The following is a 20,377-nucleotide window of genomic DNA, read 5'->3' on the forward strand; positions in this document are numbered from 1 at the left end:
GGTTATTTCATAATTTCTTAGTCCTTCTTTTTTGTTGATCTTTCCAAACCCCCATTTGTTGCAGGTTCCATAGCGGTAGGCGACAGGGTCTTGAGCTTTAAAGGACTTTTGCCTGTCACGGTCTTGAGCTTTAAAGGACTTTTGCCTGTCACTATCTTGAGCTTTAAAGGACTTTTGCCTGTCACTATCTTGAGCTTTAAATGACTTTTGCCTGTCACGTTCTTGAGCTTTAAAGGACTTTTGCCTGTCACTATCTTGAGCTTTAAATGACTTTTGCCTGTCACGTTCTTGAGCTTTAAAGGACTTTTGCCTGTCAATATCTTGAGCTTTAAATGACTTTTGCCTGTCACTATCTTGAGCTTTAAAGGACTTTTGCCTGTCACTATCTTGAGCTTTAAATGACTTTTGCCTGTCACGTTCTTGAGCTTTAAAGGACTTTTGCCTGTCACTGTCTTGAGCTTTAAATGACTTTTGCCTGTCACAGTCTGAGTCAAACATTCGGTTCATTTTTTGTGACAAATCAGGATACAATACGTCAAGTCTTGATCGAATTTGACGTCCAATGAAGAGATGTGAAGGAGATTGTCCTGTAGTACTATGTGGAGCTCTTCGATAGGTCATTAAATATCTCTGCAATTTTATTTCGATAGAGCCTTCCTCAAAGTGCATGGCTCTGATGGTATCTTTCAAGTCTTGCACATAGCGTTCTACTTGACCATTAGTAGCAGGATGGTAAGGTGCTGATCTCTTGTGTCTAATTCTGTTTGATTTAAGAAATTTTTCAAACCCTAATGAAACAAATTGCCTTCCGTTGTCGGACACTAATATGTCAGGGATTCCAAAGGAGCCGAAGAATTTACGCAAAGCCTCAATGGTTTTATGTTAATTTATAGTTGTAAGTGTTACAATTTCAGGCCATTTACTGTAGACATCCACAATTAGGAGAAAATAGTGGCCATAAAATGGTCCAGCAAAATCAACATGAATTCTTTGCATAGGCCTTGAAGGATATTCCCAATGGTGAACTGGTGCTTTGGGTGATTCATGCTGTACTCGTTGACATCCCAAACAATTTAAGGTCGTATTCTCAATGTCTGCATCAATTTTAGGCCACCAAACATACAAACGAGCTAGTCCCTTCATGCGAACTATACCCACATGAGCCTCATGAAGTTCTTTCAAAATTCTTGCACGAAGTTGTTTGGGAATCACCACACGATTCCCTTTTAATAAGCATCCAAGCTGGATTGACCATTCTTTTTCGTTAGAAGACATCGGGTGATGGATTGGGTCCCCTCTGATTAGTGATTGATAAATATCTCTAAGATCTGGATCAGATTGTGTATTTTTTGCTATTTCTTCAGCTGTGACAGGTAAAGTATAGATTTGTTCTATTTCATGAACATCGGCTGAGTCAATAACAGCAGCTTCTTCAACATTTTTAGGTAGTCTTGAAAGTGCATCAGCATTAACATTTTCTTTGGTTGATTTATACTTTATGTCAAATGAAAATGCCTGAAGGAATATAGCATAATGTTGTAGTCTTGTTGCGGCCATAAGTGGTATTCCATTTTTTGGTCCAAATATTGATACCAGGGGTTTGTGGTCTGTAACTAGGGTGAAATGACGTCCATAAAGGTATGGGTAAAAGTGTTTAGCTCCAAAATAAATTGCCAGGGCTTCTTTTTGTATGACACTGTACTGTTTTTGTGTTTGTGATAGTATTTTGGAAGCAAATGCAACAGGTCTTTCGTTTCCATCCGGAAACACATGAGAAAGAATTGCCAAAATTCCAGATTGACCAGCATCTGTTGCTAGAATGAGTGGTAAGTGTGGGTCAAAATGGCATAGTATATTTATTCTCTGACATCATTTCCTCCTTCACCAATTGAAAATCACGTTCACATTCTTCAGTCCAATTAAAAGGTACATTAGCTCTTGTGAGATTCATAATGGCTTGCATCTTTTCACTTAAGTTTGGAATAAACTTTCGATAGTAACTTATCAACCCAAGGATTTGTCTAACTTCTTTCACATTACTTGGTCTCTTCAGGTTTCTTATTGCTTCAGTAATATGTTTACTTTTACTTATTCCCTTTGACGAGACATGGTAACCAAGAAAGTCAATCTCTGGTACAAGGAATTGAGATTTAGAAACATTAATCTGTATATCGTTGTCTCTGAACTGATTTAATACAGCACGGAGTCTTTTCAAATGTTCTTCCTCACTGTGGGCTGTTATTTTGACATCGTCAAAGAAACATCAACACCATCAATACCTTGTAGAATATTTTCCATTGCTGATTGCCAAATAACAGGTGCACTTGCAATTCCGAATGGTAGACAATTTACTCGATATAGACCTTTATGTGTATTGATTGATTGTGAGCAATTCTCTGTATTCTTCTTTCACTGGCATGTGTAGGTAAACTTTGGATATATCAATCTTTGTAAATTTAGTCGAATTACCCATTCTGGCCAAAATATCATCAATGCATCATCAAAATATCATGTTGTGTTCTGGTATTACCAAATGGGGATTGAGGGTTACTTTGTAGTCTCCACACAGTCTGATATTCCCATTTGCCTTCATAATCGGTACAACTGGAGTAGCCCAAGAACTCTGATTCACCTTTGTAATTATACCTTCTTTTTCTAGTTTGTCGATTTCTGCACTAACTTTTGGTAACAAAGCATAAGGTAGTGGTCTAGCTTTTTTAAAAACTGGTGTAGTGTCAGGCTTTAAGTTAAGAAGTGCTTCTCCCCCTTTGTAACTTCCAACTCTTGGTTCAAATATGGATTTAAATTCCATTAAAATATTATGTACTTTGGGATTTGAGTGTTTAACTCGATTCCAGTCAGCTCCGTGAACGTTATTTATGTCTGACCAATTTATTTTAATCGATCTCAGCCATTCCCTACCAAATATCGTATCTCTGTTACCATCGACTATATACAATGGAAGATATTTGGTTTGGTTACCGTAAAATGGGGTGAATAGAAACACTTTTTGACTTTTAAGCTTCTGTAAAACCGATATTTTTAATTTTTAAATTTTCAACACTAGCTCATATTTTCGGTCTTGAACTCCTCTACTCAAACCAGTTATCAATTTCTTTTTCTTTTCAATCATTAAGCAGAAAAAAAATAATATATGGCTGTTTCTATTCACCCCGCACTTTGGGGTGAATAGAAACACTGTGTTAAATTGATGATTGTTGCTTTTCCTCACTTACCAGGGGCAATAGAAACATGAAATTTATGCTTGTTAGCTTAGGTTGTTGTAAATAAAAATATTTAAAGTTAATTAACACATTTATTTATAAGTACGAAGTATAAAAACGTCGTTTTCATAAACCCTTATCCAAACAAATCGGAGAACATAAATGACAATGGGTGAAATCAGAGTAACAAAATGTTACATAGAAACCAACTAAATGAAGAGTAAAATCAGACAAATCTTCCTCAAAATACAACGCTCCATTAAATATACAAGTTGTACACGGCTTGGGAGTTGGAAGCCGATCGTACTACGTCATCGACTTTGAAGAGGCCCTCTTAATCTGTCTCTCAGAACTTGTTGGTTTGTGCAATTTTCTTGATGAATTTTCCTATTTATCCTTCCTCGTCAAATTCAATAACTTTTGCAACATAAAAACGATAGCAAGTTTTGTTTTCCCCCATTACTTTGACAATTACTAGATCATGAAGGGACAACTTTGAAGACTCACTGATGTCTTGAGCTAGGTATGCTGGTTCTTCTTCATCAAATTGTTCGTCTTTGTCACTTTCTTCCAGTGTGACTGATATAGAATCATCTTCATCTCTGGTATTTTTTTTCTTTTTTGGGGGGTTTTCTGGGCACCACTGGTTAAAAAAAAGTGTTTCTATTCACCCTGGTTTTGCAAAATCATGACATAACCTAAATTAAAAATAAAGTAAAAAAATATAGTTTATTCTAAGGCTAATCTATTAATACACTTGGTTTTAAGATACCTAAGACAATATAAAAAATGGTTATTAACATAAATACATGTAATAGGTTCATACTTAGAGAGAAAGTTTTGAAAAGAATGTTTTTCGCCAAAATTTTCAAATGATGTTTCGCATCATCCAACATCCGAAGCAGTGATACCAATATGCTAAACTAATTTTTCCTAGGTAGATAGGATATGGTTATAATGGGGGAAATTAATTCCCTTATATAAAGTCAATGTATAACAAAGTTATAAAAATGTGAATCATTCATTGAAGTTTTGTTTCTATTCACCCTGTTGTTTCTATTCACCCCATTTTACGGTACCGTAACCAAACTGAACAATGGTTTTACCCAATGGAACAAATTCATTTTTGTTGAAATATCTTAAGATTATGTCTGGATTCATTAAAGGTCTGTGTTTTGGAAAAAAAACTTGGAAAAGTTACTTTTTGATATCAAAGATACCCCTGCTCCTGTATCTAGTTCAAACGGAATAGGTTTCCCATTTATTTTTATGTTTAACATAATTTTCCTAAATTTATCTTCTGAGGTATTCATAGAACAAATGTCAATAACATTAGTTTCCTTATAGAGGGATCCAAAAGAATTGTTCATATTTTGTTGTAGAAATATTTCACTTTGATCTTTGAACGAGTCTGTTGTTTGTTTTACATTTCTTGAAGTAGTGTTAAATGTAGACTTAATTTGTCTTTGAAATTTGATAGGTGTATTAGGATTCCTAAAACAAATCTTTGCTAGATGCCCTGTTTTTTTTACAGAAGTTACATGTTGTATTTTTGTGTTTGCATTCAGATAATTCATGTAACTCTCCACAACGGTAACATTGTTTAAGATTGGTACTGTTTTTAGGTTTTTGAAAACTTTTCTGTTGTACAACATTTAAGTTAACCGGCAATTCATTGTTTTCATGATTGAATTTGGATTGGATTGTTATTGAATCTTTTTGAGCCTTTTCAATTACTTGAGCCATGTCTACAGCTTTTTCAAAACTCAAATCACTTTCACTTAGTAATTAATCTTGTCTGTATTTTTTCATCCCTTAGTCCGAGTATGAATTGGTTTCTCAGGGCTTTTGACAGAAATGTGCCGAAATTACAATATCTAGACAACTTTCTAAGATCCAATGAAAATTCAGAAACGTTTTCTCCTTCATTTTGGCGTCTACAATGAAATTTGAATGTCTCTGATACTTCATTTGGTTTCGATGTAAAATGTGAATTAAGAGTTTGAACTAATTCAACATAGGATTTAGTTATAGGTGATTCAGGATGCAATATATCCCTAAGTTTACTGTAAGTGTCTGATCCAATACAGTGAAGTAACGTAATTTTCTTTTTATCTTCCGAAATGTTGGCAAAGTCCTTTATTCAGCCAGATTAACAATACATTGCATTGGCCAAGTCAAGAGATTACATTTATTATGAAATTAATGAACTACTAAACATTATACAAATTGTTTTCTTTTATGTTTAATAATGTTGTTTTCTTTTATGTTGTTATAAATGAATGCTATCTCTAGTATTTCCATATACATTTCCCCATGTTTCATATCTTTCATTAAAGGGTCCAATCAATGCTGAGTTAATCATTTGAATGTTTTGAGAGGTATTTGAATTACTTGTACTCACATCCATCGTCACCAAATTTTTCTGTATGTAATTAGAACAATTAATAAATGTATTTGTCAAAGTACAATTTTAACCAACTTTATTCAACACAAATTAAAAACAAAGTGAACAAGTAAACATTATAACCTGCTGATAATAGTTATAGAATAAATAAGCAATAAGTAAAGGTAGACATTTAGGATATAACATAAGGCATATTTCTTAAAAATATCAATTTGGTTCTCTCTGAGATAAAAAAGTGGCTACCGTACCGGAGTAACACCTCTTGTTTGTTTAATAAGGAGAAAGGAAGGATACACAACTAAATTACCTCAATAAAGAGTCCCAGGAGGTTAATAGGACACATAAAAGTAACACAATTTAACTAATATCTCACCCCTTTCAGGGGCTTCTTCAGAGGTAGAGTGGCAGTTACTGTTCTAGCACTGTTTTTAATGTCTGTCAGGCTTGCCAACACTTATCTTGTGTAAACTAAAAATTATAAACTCTATATACACATATATATTTACACCATTGTTTTTACTATACTGTACTGGCATTGGGTACATTCCAATTTATAAATCAGATTTTCTGAGTTGCAGTTGAGGTGTCCTTTTTTTCTGTTCTGTCCATTGTGGAAAGCTGGAGAACGTTTCTACTGGTTTGTGAAAGTTGCAGGATTTGCACATTTTCTCATTACTAGGGATTTTCTGTTGGGGATATTGAAGTGTCGGGTAGTTTAGGATGAACTAGTAAGTTTTTTTAAATTCTGAGTTTGTCTATATACTACTAGGGATGGAGGTTTTTAGAGAAGATTATTGGTTAGGCTCGAGGATTTTGAAGCCATTTCAGAAGAGGGTTTTAGAGATTGTAGGCCAGGGTGATAGTTAGTTATTAAATTTAGGTGTTGGTCTTGGTTGTTCTCCTTCTTTCTTTTCTTTTCTTCCTTCTTTTTATTCTCCTTTTTGTTGGATTGTGCTGCTTGTATTTGGGATTGTATAAGGTTCCTAGGGCAGCCTGGGGTTTCAAACACTTTCTGCAGCTGATTATTATATGTTATTTTATGTACTATTATATGTATGTTTTTTTATTTTCGTGGTCAGAAATTAGGCGAGTCCCTCTTGAGGCCAGGCTGTAGGGGATGGATCTCTTTGTGTAGTTGGGATGATTTGAAGAGTTGAAATGGTGTTTTAGGTACACCCAGCCGTTCTTTTTTTGTAAGGCTGGGTCTGAAGACTAACTAACCTTCAATGTTTTTTTCATAACTGTGTCTTAATCTTTGATGATAAGTGATATGGAAAGCCTTTTTACTTGTAAGTCTCTACACAGGAAATATATTTTTTCAGACAAAACATGTCAGAAGAGAAGAAAGAAGAATTGAGAGCTATTGCTCGAAGAAAACTAGCTCTAAAAAGGTATTTATTATACTTGCCTATTACAAATTTCTTCATAGTTCCAAATGGTTGTTAGAATCCAAGAGGGAAGCCTATTTCAAAAGATTTGGCCTTATGTTGGAGAAGAACGGTTAGAAACAGTTTTACGTCCAGAACATAATCCTGTTTGATTGTTGGTTGCGCTGTGATCCAATCCACAACGGTCAGTTGTGAGTGATGGAGATATTTACCACCTCTAATAACAACAGTAACTGACATCAATCTTCTTGCTTTGCTCGGACATTGGTGGTCTGAATATTTGTTTAGGGTACTCTACATGTTAATTGTAATAAAGCTAGGACTATTGTTCAAATCCCAAGTTATTGCGGGTGTGATACGACTCTTAACAGCAAACAACATCTTTTTTTTAACAAAAAGGAAGTTTACTGACCTAAATATTTTGACTTCAATAGCTGAAAAATCTCCAGACATTAAAATCGATGGGGTTTTCATAGTTGTCAGTTCTAGAATTTTAAAGTCTAAAACTATATAAATTATTTGCCAGCCTCTTTTAGTACAGTTTTATCATAGGATTTGTGTTTTGAAATATTATTTATGAAACCAAAATGTAAAAACATGACATTATTTAATTTTCAGAGCAAATATGTCTGAGGAAGAGAAGGCAACAATCCGAGCTGAAAACAGATTACGGAATTCTCTGAAAAGGTAGGCACTGTTATGGATCAGGATAAGTTACATTACTGATATTGGAATGTTTATCTCCAAAAATACTCAATTGTATGTTCTAGCAAGTTCCGGCCCTATATTACGAGAATTAACAGAATATACACATTAAAAAAAAACTATTTAGTAGGCCCATGATAAAAAATATAATTTATTTGTAGTAGATATCCGTCCATATGGATTAGCTGTAACCAATGGTCTCTTGAAGCAAACAGTTGAATGAGACACACATCTAAATTCTGTTTTCACCCTTTGGTTTGTTTATTTGATAGTTGGTATGACATAAATTGTGCTATAGCTTACAATAAGTCACCCTTTCAGTTTGCCTTGAGTTGATATGCTATACAGGAATCAATACTGTAGAACCTTGATAATTCAGCTTGATTCACAGCTTCTTTGCTTGTTAAAACTAGCAAAGAAAAACCAGTTGCACAACATGCCTTATCCCACCAACTTCTATTTGATGACTGTTTCACCATAAAAGCTCTAAAATCATTGCCAAAGAACCAATGCAATAGTTCAATGCTCAGAAGATGGGAATTAGCTTACCAGTTTGTGACCAACTCCAGAACCCCACCTAACCTCAACATTAGATAATATCCTCATATCCTCACCCTCACAGCTAACTCTTAAGTATTTATTTTCATGGACAAAACTAATTTGCTTTTCAATGTACATTTTATATATAAATACAATATTGCAATGTGCCTGTATTTAGTGCTTTGTGCAGTGTCAGTTGGACAACCTGTCAGACATTTTGAATTCAAACTGTGTCATCCTATTTAAACTGTTGTTTTGTAACTACCATCTAGGCCTACTTCTGAAGAAGCCTCTGAAAGAGGCGAAATATTAAGTATATTATGTGTGTGATTTTATGTGTTCTTTGACTCATCTGCAACCTTTCATCAGGTGAGTTAGCTGTGTCCTCTCCATCCTATATTTATTTATTTAATCCAAGCTAAATGCTTTTCCCTAAAAACATAACCTTATTGGCTTATATAGTATCTTTGACTATTAACTAAGACATTCCATCCTCATGTTAAATTTGTAGCCAGTTTTTTAACCATAATCGTCGTAGTTAATGTGAGCCACCGACAGATTGTGCTGATCTAAATTACTGATTTCTGTCAAATACACAATCTTTATAACAATTCTAACTAATGGAATGACTTATTGTAAAACATTGGCAACTGTTTTGACCCATCAACTTGGCCAGCAACAAAAAATAAGGTAGAAAATAGAGTTTTAGTCCTAGCGCATTCTGTGACTGGCTCACACATCTACATTATTTTTTTATAACAAAAAATTAGCCACAGCTGGTCCATATAGATGGGATGTCTATGCACTAGATATTCTTAATTTTAACAAGTTTTAGGGAACATCAGTTTAGGGGAATAACCGCTATCAGAACTGGCGTCGGTCTCGTGGAGTCCAAATCAGAGAGTCGACTATAATTCAGTCAAGATACAATACTTCCTTAATCTCTCAACTCCCTAAACATTGGCGATGGGGGGTTGTCCATCAGTTGAACCTCAACACATTCTACAAGCTCTGTAGTTGTTTTTAAACTTCAAATATGCAGTGCACATTTTATAGGAAAAAATCTGTTTGTTATCTTTTGGTTACAAAACAGTGTTTTGAAAACACCTGATTTAAAATTTAGAGTGTCACTCGAAGCACTTCCGTTAAACTGCAACTGGCTTAGTCAAGGCTCCAGACAACCACAGCTCTACTTTATTACTAAAAAATTAGTTTCAACGCTGTGGTGGAATATTTGAATGACAGACACCTTTTTCAGTAACTCTGCTGTATTGTAACGGCATTAATGTTCCATGTAGATAGTAAGTTTTACTAAACAGTGTGATTTTATTTCAGTTTCTTTGTTTTAGGTATGAACAAATACAAAGATTAACAGTTGCTAAAAGACACACTGAATATGTAAGAAGATATAGGTAACTATAAAGAATTGCTATTATTTATAGGCTTTTCACTTAGGTCTCACTAGCTGTACCCGCGGGCTTTGCCCCGTTTAACTTCTTAATTTTCAAGAAGAGCTCGTTCGCATGGCTCTGATTTCAATTGGTGCAGATTCGATAAAAGTGTAATTTATTCAGATGTTTTGCCCAAATGGGAAAATAACTTTTATAAAACTGTGAGTTGTATTTTTTATTGCCCTTTAAGACAAAAAAGTTGTTTTTGGAGTTGTGTCTACCTGAGCATGTACAGGGAAAAAATCCTAAAACCCTAGGCTATGTTACATCCTGGACCTTATACAGAGCTAGACTCTATGTCCCGATAGTTTTCTCATATTTGATTACAGGTTATGTAGATAACCATATTACTTATAACTCTTTACAAATTACATTATTTTTTCCAGACAAAACTTGTCAGAAGAAAAGAAAGAAGAATTGAGAGCTATTGCTCGAAGGAAAATTGCATTAAAGAGGTATTCTTGTCGTTATAAGTTCTAATCTGCACTAGGGTTGATGAAATTTTATACATTACTTTTCATAAATGTCAACATATTTGATCTTACCTTCGGAAAGTAATTAAACAAATACTAGACCTCTTTATGACCGTGGGTAAAGTGTCAGTTTAAATTTTAATTCATCAAGAAGTTTCAATTCTAAATTGCTGAATGTCTTGTGATCCAATCCACCCACATCAAATTCAAAGGTAGTCACTGTATTACTACCTTTGACTATAGTATTGATACAAATTCTCATTCCATCCCATGATAAAAATGTTGCCAGTTTTTTCTAAAGAAATATCTGTAGTTGAGATTGTCCACTAAAAGAGAATGCTGATGTAAATCCCAACCGTCCAACCAAGTCTAAGGCTACGGCCACACGGGCGTTTTTTCACGCAAGAACGCAGCGTGAAAAAACGCAAGAAATATGAGCAGCATTAAATTAAATGAGGTATGCCACACGCAGTGTGTTTTCCCGCAGTAGCGGGCGCCTATTTGTTTAAATGCTACTCTAATTTTTCGCGTGTTTTCACGCTGCGTTTGTGCGTGAAAAAATCGCCCGTGTGGCCGTAGCCTAACTAATAGCACGAGTTACTGTAATCATCATATTTCAGGTATCACTAAACCATTGACGAAGGAATTAATGCGCTGCCTGCAGCACCCTCTGTCGGCAATTAATGTTACCGAATTTGTAGACTTTCACTCTAATTGCTATAGAAAGAAAACTTTAGGAAATAAATTAATAATTCTTTCACCATTTTGTTCACAGTAAAATTGTCTACAGAAAAGTGGTAATTGGATAGTCAAAGTGTAAAACTAAAAAAAAAGATTATTAAAACAAAGATTTTAAAAACAATTTTTTGAAAGTAGACTTGATTTGCAAATTCCGAATATTACAAATAATCCAGACACCAAATAACACTACTATTATAGTATTATAAAGTTCAATTGATTCAATACGTAGAAAAATCAAAAGTTGTGTACTTTTATAAGTAATAAAGTAGAAACAAATTTGTTTGTTTACCTCACCGCAGCTTATTTTTTGTGATATCTGGTTACCATGGCAACACAAAATTGATTGTTATTCGCTAAAATAAATGAGTAAATACGCAAATCAAGAGGCAAGATATTTATAAACATTATAAAAGTAATAAGAAACAAAAGGGGGGGAAAGTAATAATAATTAAATAACTAGTGACGCTGTGTAGCGGTGACACAAGCGGCACTCGTAAGTCGGCCGCTGCACGCTCGTAAGTCGGCCGCTGGGCCTGCAGCGGCCGTACAAGTAACGCTTGTAAGTCTGCGCTAATGGGGTACCTCAGTTAGGAAAACTAAGTGAGAAAAGGGATTTTTAGACTGTAGCTCATTTAACTAAAGTCTTCTGGAATGCAAAATTGGTGGCAGTTAGATGGGATTTCTACTTCAATATCCAAAAGTCAAAAACTAGCTTTTGTAAAAATCAATAAACTGTTACCTATGTGATACAAGTATTTACAGCAAACAGTTCATTTTCATAAATAGAGGAAGGCTCACTGTCCGACTTTATGTAAGTTATCTGGCTGAAAAAATTTTAATGAATTCTGATCACCGCGATAATTATTAATAGACTTTTGGAAATCCAAAGTAATATCCTTCCATGCAAATTCTTTTCATTCTCTTTTAGATGGTAGAACTTTTGTGAATTTTTTTGCACTCTTTTATTGTTTCTTGGGGTTTTCCATAGGGGTTAGGTAACTTTTCAAATACTATAAATGAAACCAAAATATAAAAACATCTTATAATTTCAGTAAAAAAAAAATTAATGAATAACATTTTCAGAAAAAGTATGTCGGAAGAAAAGAAGGCAGCAATGCGAGAAGAAAATAGATTACGAAAATCTCTGAAAAGGTAGGCACTGTTACAGGTATAATGGTTAGGCATTTAGAATGGTAGTTAAATCATATTGTGCTTAACATTGTTGTAAATTAGGACATTTAAAGTATTTTCAGTAACAAAAGTCTATAAAATAAAATAGGCTATTTTGAATAATCAGTCGATGAGGAAGATTCCATGTTTCAGTAAAATTATCAGCACAAAATTGCCATTTTAAGATATATGTTTAACATAAAGTTATTCTATATCATTTTGTTGTGACTGTTGTGAGAGAAGATCCCTCCTTCTTTGAGACCTTAAGATTGCTATTGGATGGGTGTTGCACAGTCAAAACTAGAAAAAAATACATGAAAACGTGTGAAATTTGATCAATCAAAGTTCGTTGTGAGAGATGGAGGGGCTTTGTTGGTGTGGCCAAGTATCTGCTTATATTCATTCAAATATAAATTTTGGTATCTGCATCTACGGAGCTACAAGTAAAAGAAATTTGGATAGGCTTTTAATTTTACAAAAACGAGCATTGAGAATCATATTGGATATTAAATGGAGAGAGACCGTCAAAGAGGAATTCAAAAAAATTGGAATTATGACTGTATACAGCATGTATATATATGAAGTAATTTTATATTGTAGACAAAATTTTGCAGACTTACCTCTATTAGGTGAATGCCACTCCTACAATACAAGAAATAGGGGTACTATTGCAGCACCTGCCCATAGACTAAGTCTATATGAAAAGAAAACTACCTATGCTGGAGGTAAATTCTATAATAAACTTCCTGATCACATTAAGAAAGAAAATAATTTTTTCAAATTTAAAAAACATTTGAAGTACCACTTGTTGTCACTACCTCTATACTCTTTAGAAGAATACATGTTAAATTAGTGTTTTTTATTTCTATTAGACTTGATTTCTTTATGTTAAGTTTTAGATATAGTATTTGACGCCATTCCATGTACTGATTTATGTACAATATGAAATAAAGACGATTTGATTTGATTTGATTTGATCTCCTAAATATGCTTGGCCCTTTACTCAAATCAAATTGTTCAGGCCAACACTCCAGTCCTTAATTATTTTGAACAGTTGGCTCTCAACTGTAGTTAAATATTTGGATCATGTTACAGAAAAAACATGTCTGAGGAAGAAAAAGCAGCTGAGAGAGAGTATCATAGGCAGAGAATGGCAATGAAAAGGTAAGATAAAGATCAAGTGGATAAGATTTGCCACAATTTTTGTTTACTTGTGTTGATTTCAAAGCTACAACTTCATCATGCTTTTTTGATCTTTGCTGAAATAACTAATTATTAATTTGATGAATATGATTTTATGTGTCCACACTCATGACCTAGATTATAAAGATTAAATACTAAGAAACAATTAAAATCGGAACAGTAAATTAAGGAATCTTAATTGACAACTTAATTCTAAAGTACAGTCTTGAACGCCTCAGAAGCTAATTAGTGGTGTCCTGTAACCATACAAAAGTATGATCAGACCCTTAACAATGTTTCAGAGAGAACATGACTGATGAGGAAAAACAGGCATTTCGAGAAGACCAGCGGAAGAGAATGGCCCTCAAGAGGTATGTCTGTTTGTCATTAAAACAGTATGAAGAATGTTTTAATAGCCCTCTATTACTTGTAGTGCGTGGAACAAGTGTAAAAATCTTTCACTTCCGGAGACCAGCACCATACTTTGGGAATCGACTAAATACATGTAAAAGAGTGAAAATCAGCCGGGAGGCAAGCTTTAAAATAATTAGGTCACGGGCAGTGACGTCATCAAAATGGCCGCTCAGCCAATAATAATAATGTCGCATATCTCGGAAACCGCGTAACCGATTTTGACGCATGACATCTTATTTGAAAGGTCTAATTATTATCTATGAAAAAGGTAATTACACCTTTAGCGGTTAAACCAACGATTTCTTTGTATTTTAGAAAATATTAATTTTTTACGCCCCACAAAATGGATTTTTTGGATTTATCATTTGGAAAAATTAAAATAATCAAAATTTACTTTCCACCATTGAATCCAGCTTTAAAAGATGAACAATTTAGTATTTTGAATCATCGCTCTATGTATATTGGTTACCGAGATATTGAAAGTACTAAACACAGAACACTCTGTCCCCCATGTTATCCTTATGGGAAAAATAACATTCTATATCTCAGTTATTTTTTAACGTATCTTAATACAACTTGGTATGTGGTTTCACCTAGTTGAGCTACTTGATAATGACTATAAAATATTTATATTTTACATTTACATGGCAGCAAACCTACATACTCATTTCCCATGTTATTCATATGGCGAATTTATGCATGATTATTTATAAACATTGTACTGTACTTTCTCAGCTTTTCCTTACTTTACAGCTTTAGACCTTTTCGGGAGTTTTCAGGACACAGATTGACTGAACACTTGTAGGAATTATGATACATTTATTATTCTCAGAACTGTTTACAAAAACTATTGACAAATGACTTCTATTTCGAAACCCCATAGACCAGGGCAATCTATTAGGCGGTCCCTTGACGTCTTGGTCGATCGGCTCAAGACCCCTCTGTCCCGTTTTGCTGTCCTGGGTTCCTCACGTTGGTTCTCCTTCCTGACGCTGTCCCGTCGTAGCGACTCACAGAGGTCCTATCGACACGGCTCCTGCAGTCCTCCAACTGGCTCCGTCTCGGAAAATGCTGAGTGGGTTACTATCCCAAACGCAGCAGCTACCGTCGGTGTTGCCCGTTCCGTTGGCAGATGCAGACTGCCGTCTCTCCCAGACAACTCTTTCTCTTCTTAAATAGGTAAGGTGGGCCTCTTCATCCTCCTCCAGACGGATCTATGGTCCCGGGAGGCAGCTTTTTTGGCTACCGGGGACTTAAACTGAAATAAAACAGATGCCGGGGCTCAACACGCCAAACAGCTGCACCGGGCTCAAGACGCCTCTAGTGCAGGGTGTACCGGGCTCAAAACGCCTCTAGTACAGGGACGGAAAGCACCGAGCTCAACACGCCTCTAGTGCGAGGTGTACCGGCACAGACAATATAATACTTTAATGGTTTATTCCATTGTCTGTGGTACCGGGCTCAGCACGCCTCTAGTACTGGGGTGTACCGGGCTCAGCACGCCTCTAGTACTGGGGTGTACCGGGATCAGCACGCCTCTAGTGCGGGGGTGCCGGGGCTCAACACGTTTCTAGTGCATACCCCACCGGTGGCGCCTACCGACGGGGTCGGGCCCGGAGGCCCAACATGTCGAAGTCCCCCAAGAATGCTCCTTATATAGGGTCGTAACTCGTAAGATGCTTGGAGAGTGGGGGTAAGTACCCAGTATCCACCCCTGGCCGAAAGTACTGGGCACTTTTCCCTAATCACTTTCCCTCAGTACTTTTCCCTCGGGTCACTGAGCACCATTCCTCGGTGCTTTGGTGTTTTAGCCCATATTACATTACCCAACCTTGGGCTTCCTCAACACTTCACTACAACATATGCTGTCAAAACTTGACATTAAGCGTAATTTTAATTAATTATCGAAGTATTTTAAATTCCCTGAGTATGCAAGTTTTTAGTATTTTGCAGGTGGATTTTATATCAAATGGAGTGCAACTTAATCTTGTCTTGAAATAGTTCCTGCCTCCGTCTGAATTATTTCGGAATTTGTCTGGGGGAGATTCTCATCCAAGCATATAATATCAAGGCGTGGTTTTTTTCTTAGAAATTGAGACGAATCTTTTGACACCTCAAACGTTGAAATTGGCCCACAAATAAGGGAGGAGTAGTGTTAACAAAAACGGCTTCGCGTATTATATACAATAAATATATAATACATTTTTTTAATTTGTTAAAGGGAAATAACAGAGACGCCAAGCCGTATTTCATACTATTCTTCAGTTAAATACAAGGATTAAATAAACAGTCTAATGCTATGTAATAATATGTTTAAGTGAGGAATCCACAGTCCAAAGCCTGAAATGCATACCGTACTACTCTTCAGGTAGGGTAGCCACAAAAAAACAATCCATAACTGTGTTTTGAAAAGCCCAAAAGATTTTTACCCCAAAAAAAAATACTATGAATATTATATTCTTTAGGTAACCACTTTAATAATCTAAACGATCAATAACTATGTTTTAAGAAGCACAAAAGACGTCAAACCCTATATGAAAATTACTAGAAAAATGTAAACTCAAAAGAAACAAAAACAACACGTAAGGATTTTATCACGTTTCTTGTTTAACAATTGCGACAAATTGCCATCAGATCTCTTAGTCTGACCAATCCAGGAAAAAAATATTTCCCAAAATAAAATTACTAATATTTATAAAACCCCCGTTGCAGTAGACCTGCATACTCAGTGAATTTCAAATGTTTAGATAATTAATTAAAATTAAGCTCAACGTCAAGTTTTGTCAACATAACCTGAGAAAGTACAGTACAATGTTCATAAATAATCATGCATAAATTCGCCATATGAATAACATGGGAAATGAGTATGTAGGTTTGCTGCCATGTAAATGTAAAATATAAATATTTTATAGTCATTATCAAGTAGCTCAACTAGGTGAAACCACATACCAAGTTGTATTAAGATACGTTAAAAAATAACTGAGATAAAGAATGTTATTTTTCCCATAAGGATAACATGGGGGACAGAGTGTTCTGTGTTTAGTACTTTCAATATCTCGGTAACCAATATACATAGAGCGATGATTCAAAATACTAAATTGTTCATCTTTTAAAGCTGGATTCAACGGTGGAAAGTAAATTTTGATTATTTTAATTTTTCCAAATGATAATCCAAAAAATCCATTTTGTGGGGCGTAAAAAATTAATATTTTCTAAAATACAAAGAAATCGTTGGTTTAACCGCTAAAGGTGTAATTACCTTTTTCATAGATAATAATTAGACCTTTCAAATAAGATGTCATGCGTCAAAATCGGTTACGCGGTTTCCGAGATATGCGACATTATTATTATTGGCTGAGCGGCCATTTTGATGACGTCACTGCCCGTGACCTAATTATTTTAAAGCTTGCCTCCCGGCTGATTTTCACTCTTTTACATGTATTTAGTCGATTCCCAAAGTATGGTGCTGGTCTCCGGAAGTGAAAGATTACTAGGTAATATGTTGCTTGTTCCACGCACTATTGGGCCTATTTTAAATGATAAAATAAAATAATTACCTTAACCAACCACAGTTGTTTGTATGACGATTAGTTTAGTTCCTTAGAACTTTGTCAGGTCATTAGTATGCAACCACATCATCAATGTATAGACATATATTGTGGTATATTGATAGATTCTTTAAAAGGCTGTCACAATAATTACAATTTGTTATGTTGAAAAACAATTAAAATGGAATAAAAATGATAAACTGATTAAAACTGTACAGGCTGGCCAGTATTATTATTATGTTACTGTACAGGCCCCCATCACACTTTTAAATTTTAATTTGTCCTTTTTCAAGATTTTCTATAAAGGTTGCACACTTGTCATTATTCATTTTCATTTCAGGCAAAATATGTCTGAGGAAGAGAAGCTTTTAAGGAGAGAAATTGATCGCCATAGAATGGCCATGAAAAGGTACTGAAAGTGTCTAATGTTTTGTATCAATAGATTTTACTACAAATAAGGCTTTCTAGATAATAACAAAGGTTTTACTACTAGGTACTAGAATTTGTCAGTGCCACCGCCCGTCATAAGTGTGCTTTTACTCTTAGTACTTAACAAGCCCCTCGACAACTATAGTTATCTCTCTCGTTCTCTACTCAAGAATCAAGAATCAAGAATTTTTATTCATCGTTAACGCTATGTACAACACATGCAATGGATGAACGTCATAATAGTAGCCTAAAGTTTACAGGCAATAAGGCTAAATAAATATAGACAATAAAATATAAACAAGTGCAGAGTACATGCGAAAAGTATCACAGTCATCTTAAAACTCTTTCCCACATCTAAAGTCTAGTCTAACTCGCAATACTTTTACACTTATCCAGTGTAGTGTTGGAATTGTGTCTCATCAAAATTGTAAAAATCTCCTGTGATCTCAGGACATTGTCATCCATCACCACTCATTATAAGGACTAGTGATGTGTCAAAACCGAATCTCAAATCTCAAAACCATCAAAACTTTAGAAAAGTTTCGGTTTCGAGATTCGATCACCGAGTTTCGAGATTCAAAAGTTTCGAAATTGAAGATTTTGGCAGTTTTATTCTTGAATCTATTGGCACTTTTTGCATTATTATTATTATTTTTAACACTGTTTCCACACTATCTGATAGCAATTGAGCAAACACAGTAAATTGTATTCTGAAATTTCAGAAAGAATTATGTTGGTATGGGTTTATCAGTCACATATTTATGTTATTATGTCAGTGTCAGGAGTCAACCTCTTACAGTATTGATTTCATAAAATTTGTTATTATTACCTGTATTTTTTCTGTAACCTTAACCTTTGTAACCAGCTAAGTAAAAAGGTTTCGCGTTTAGGTTTTGAGATTCGGGATTCGATTTTTTCAAGTTTCGGTTTTGGTTTTGAGATTCGAAATTTCTGGTTTTCACCATCACTAATAAGGACATCATGATTACTGACCACATCAAATACATAATACAAAACGAAACATATACGAAAACAACATTTATGTATTTTGGCCAAGTAGTCTGAACACGAGGTGCATAACTGGTTTACGATGAGAAAGAAGATTGAAAGAAAACGAGAGCTTGCCCCATGGTCGAAAACTCAACCTAAAGTATGTAATATCCAAACTTCTCTATTTTCAACCCACGCTGTAAATAAAACATGTGATTGGAATTTGATTTAATTTTCTGTTGATATTTTGTTGTTATTTCTTCACCAACATGACAACCCATAAGGCCCATGTTGATTTTTTTAAAATTTAAAATTATTTTTTTGCTCTTATTTTTGAGCCTATTTTAATTTATAAAGGGATTCTGCACATCTACAGGAAAATATCTTTCATTTGGTACCAACTGCGTGTTTTTTTTAGTATATAAGATTCCTGAATTCTGCTCTGCCGTGTTTCCCCTCCCCTCATGTGAACTATTTGACTATTAGAATACAATTAATCCCCGTGAAATAATGCTTATGTTTTTTTTTGTTTTCTAGGAAGGTGTTTAAAGATGAGACAGAAGGCTTCCAGACTTCAGTGGTGAGATTTAGACGTGAGAGGTAAGACGTAATCCATAATGCAGTGTTTTATGCTAAAAAATGAATAGAAATAAAACGTTTGTACAACTCTTAATCTTATCTTTTATTTTTACAAATGAATTACTACTTCCTTTATTTAAACTACAACACACGGTACGACTAACAGTTAGATTTTATTTTTGAATAAACGCCCATTTTTTCTTTTACTAACAAGTAAGTAGATTAGAATGATAACTTTTGTTAAAACCTATGCACATTTTAAGCTAAACCTAGGCGTCTACAAGGCATGACAGTATAAGAAAACTGTTTTCTAACAGAAAAACTGTGTGAGCCTAAAAGCCAAACACAATATTGCAGAGTTGTTTGACATCTTCATTTTACATTCCGAGCTGTCTGACCGTGCTTTTGATTCTGTCCGATTGTTTGCCACTCATCGGAAAGTGGTATATTGGAGTGACGTTTCAATATGATATATGATTATATGCTCGGTAAATCTGCACACGGGTCAATGTAGGCTATGTACAGTATTGGTTTTGAGTGACATAAATGATTCTAAGAACAGAGAGAAGGTATTGAATATAATCTATGTCCAGAACGTGATTCAACTTAAATCAGACAAAAAAATTTAAAAAAAGTAATCTCATCTGTCAAGATCAACTTTGGAGACGTTGGGATATCCATGTAGTTAATAGGATAGTAAAAAAAATAGGATAAAAATAGTAGGAAAGAAGCCAACAATGGAGACATACAATGGAGGCCTCATACATCATTCAATAAATGTTCAATAATATTTTAGTACTTAAATTGATATACCTGAGGCGCTACTTTATATTTGACAATATTTTTGTACCCATGTACATGTAACGAAAATAAAGATGTTTTAAATTTGAATTTAAATAAGATCAGCTTTAATCAGGGCCATTTTATTACAAATCTGATGATCAAGAATATCAGACTTATAATTATCAACTGAACACTGATTTGTTTGATTTTTTTCAGGCAGAGATTCCCTCCTAAATCAGTGGACTTGGAAGATTCTTCTGATGACAATGGGACGAGTGAAGACATTCAAAGGTACCTGAGTCTTACGATGATCCTACTTTAGATGCTAGTTAATGTTAGTTTCATTCAACTAA

At 34.6% G+C, this 20,377-nt stretch overlaps 1 protein-coding gene across 4 annotated transcripts in view; it reads left to right on the plus strand.

Annotated features, from left to right (window-relative positions):
• LOC128991734 (trichohyalin-like) overlaps positions 1 to 20,377 on the plus strand; it is a 40,222-nt gene that overhangs the window by 5,325 nt on the left and 14,520 nt on the right. For 2 of the 4 annotated variants that reach the window (XM_054414883.1, XM_054414882.1), the window contains exons 4-13: positions 6,954 to 7,022; positions 7,638 to 7,706; positions 9,614 to 9,676; positions 10,102 to 10,170; positions 12,013 to 12,081; positions 13,195 to 13,263; positions 13,584 to 13,652; positions 17,584 to 17,652; positions 19,200 to 19,262; positions 20,241 to 20,315. In XM_054414883.1, coding sequence (XP_054270858.1) covers positions 6,954 to 7,022; positions 7,638 to 7,706; positions 9,614 to 9,676; positions 10,102 to 10,170; positions 12,013 to 12,081; positions 13,195 to 13,263; positions 13,584 to 13,652; positions 17,584 to 17,652; positions 19,200 to 19,262; positions 20,241 to 20,315 — 684 coding nt within the window. The remainder of the gene's footprint in view (positions 1 to 6,953; positions 7,023 to 7,637; positions 7,707 to 9,613; positions 9,677 to 10,101; positions 10,171 to 12,012; positions 12,082 to 13,194; positions 13,264 to 13,583; positions 13,653 to 17,583; positions 17,653 to 19,199; positions 19,263 to 20,240; positions 20,316 to 20,377) is intronic. The other 2 variants (XM_054414885.1, XM_054414884.1) reach the window with 2 other exon arrangements.

Source organism: Macrosteles quadrilineatus, unplaced genomic scaffold (assembly GCF_028750875.1).
Source record: "Macrosteles quadrilineatus isolate MER2022 unplaced genomic scaffold, UCM_ALF_1.0 Scaffold_4__1_contigs__length_99947679, whole genome shotgun sequence".
In the NCBI taxonomy this organism is placed as follows: domain Eukaryota; kingdom Metazoa; phylum Arthropoda; class Insecta; order Hemiptera; family Cicadellidae; genus Macrosteles; species Macrosteles quadrilineatus.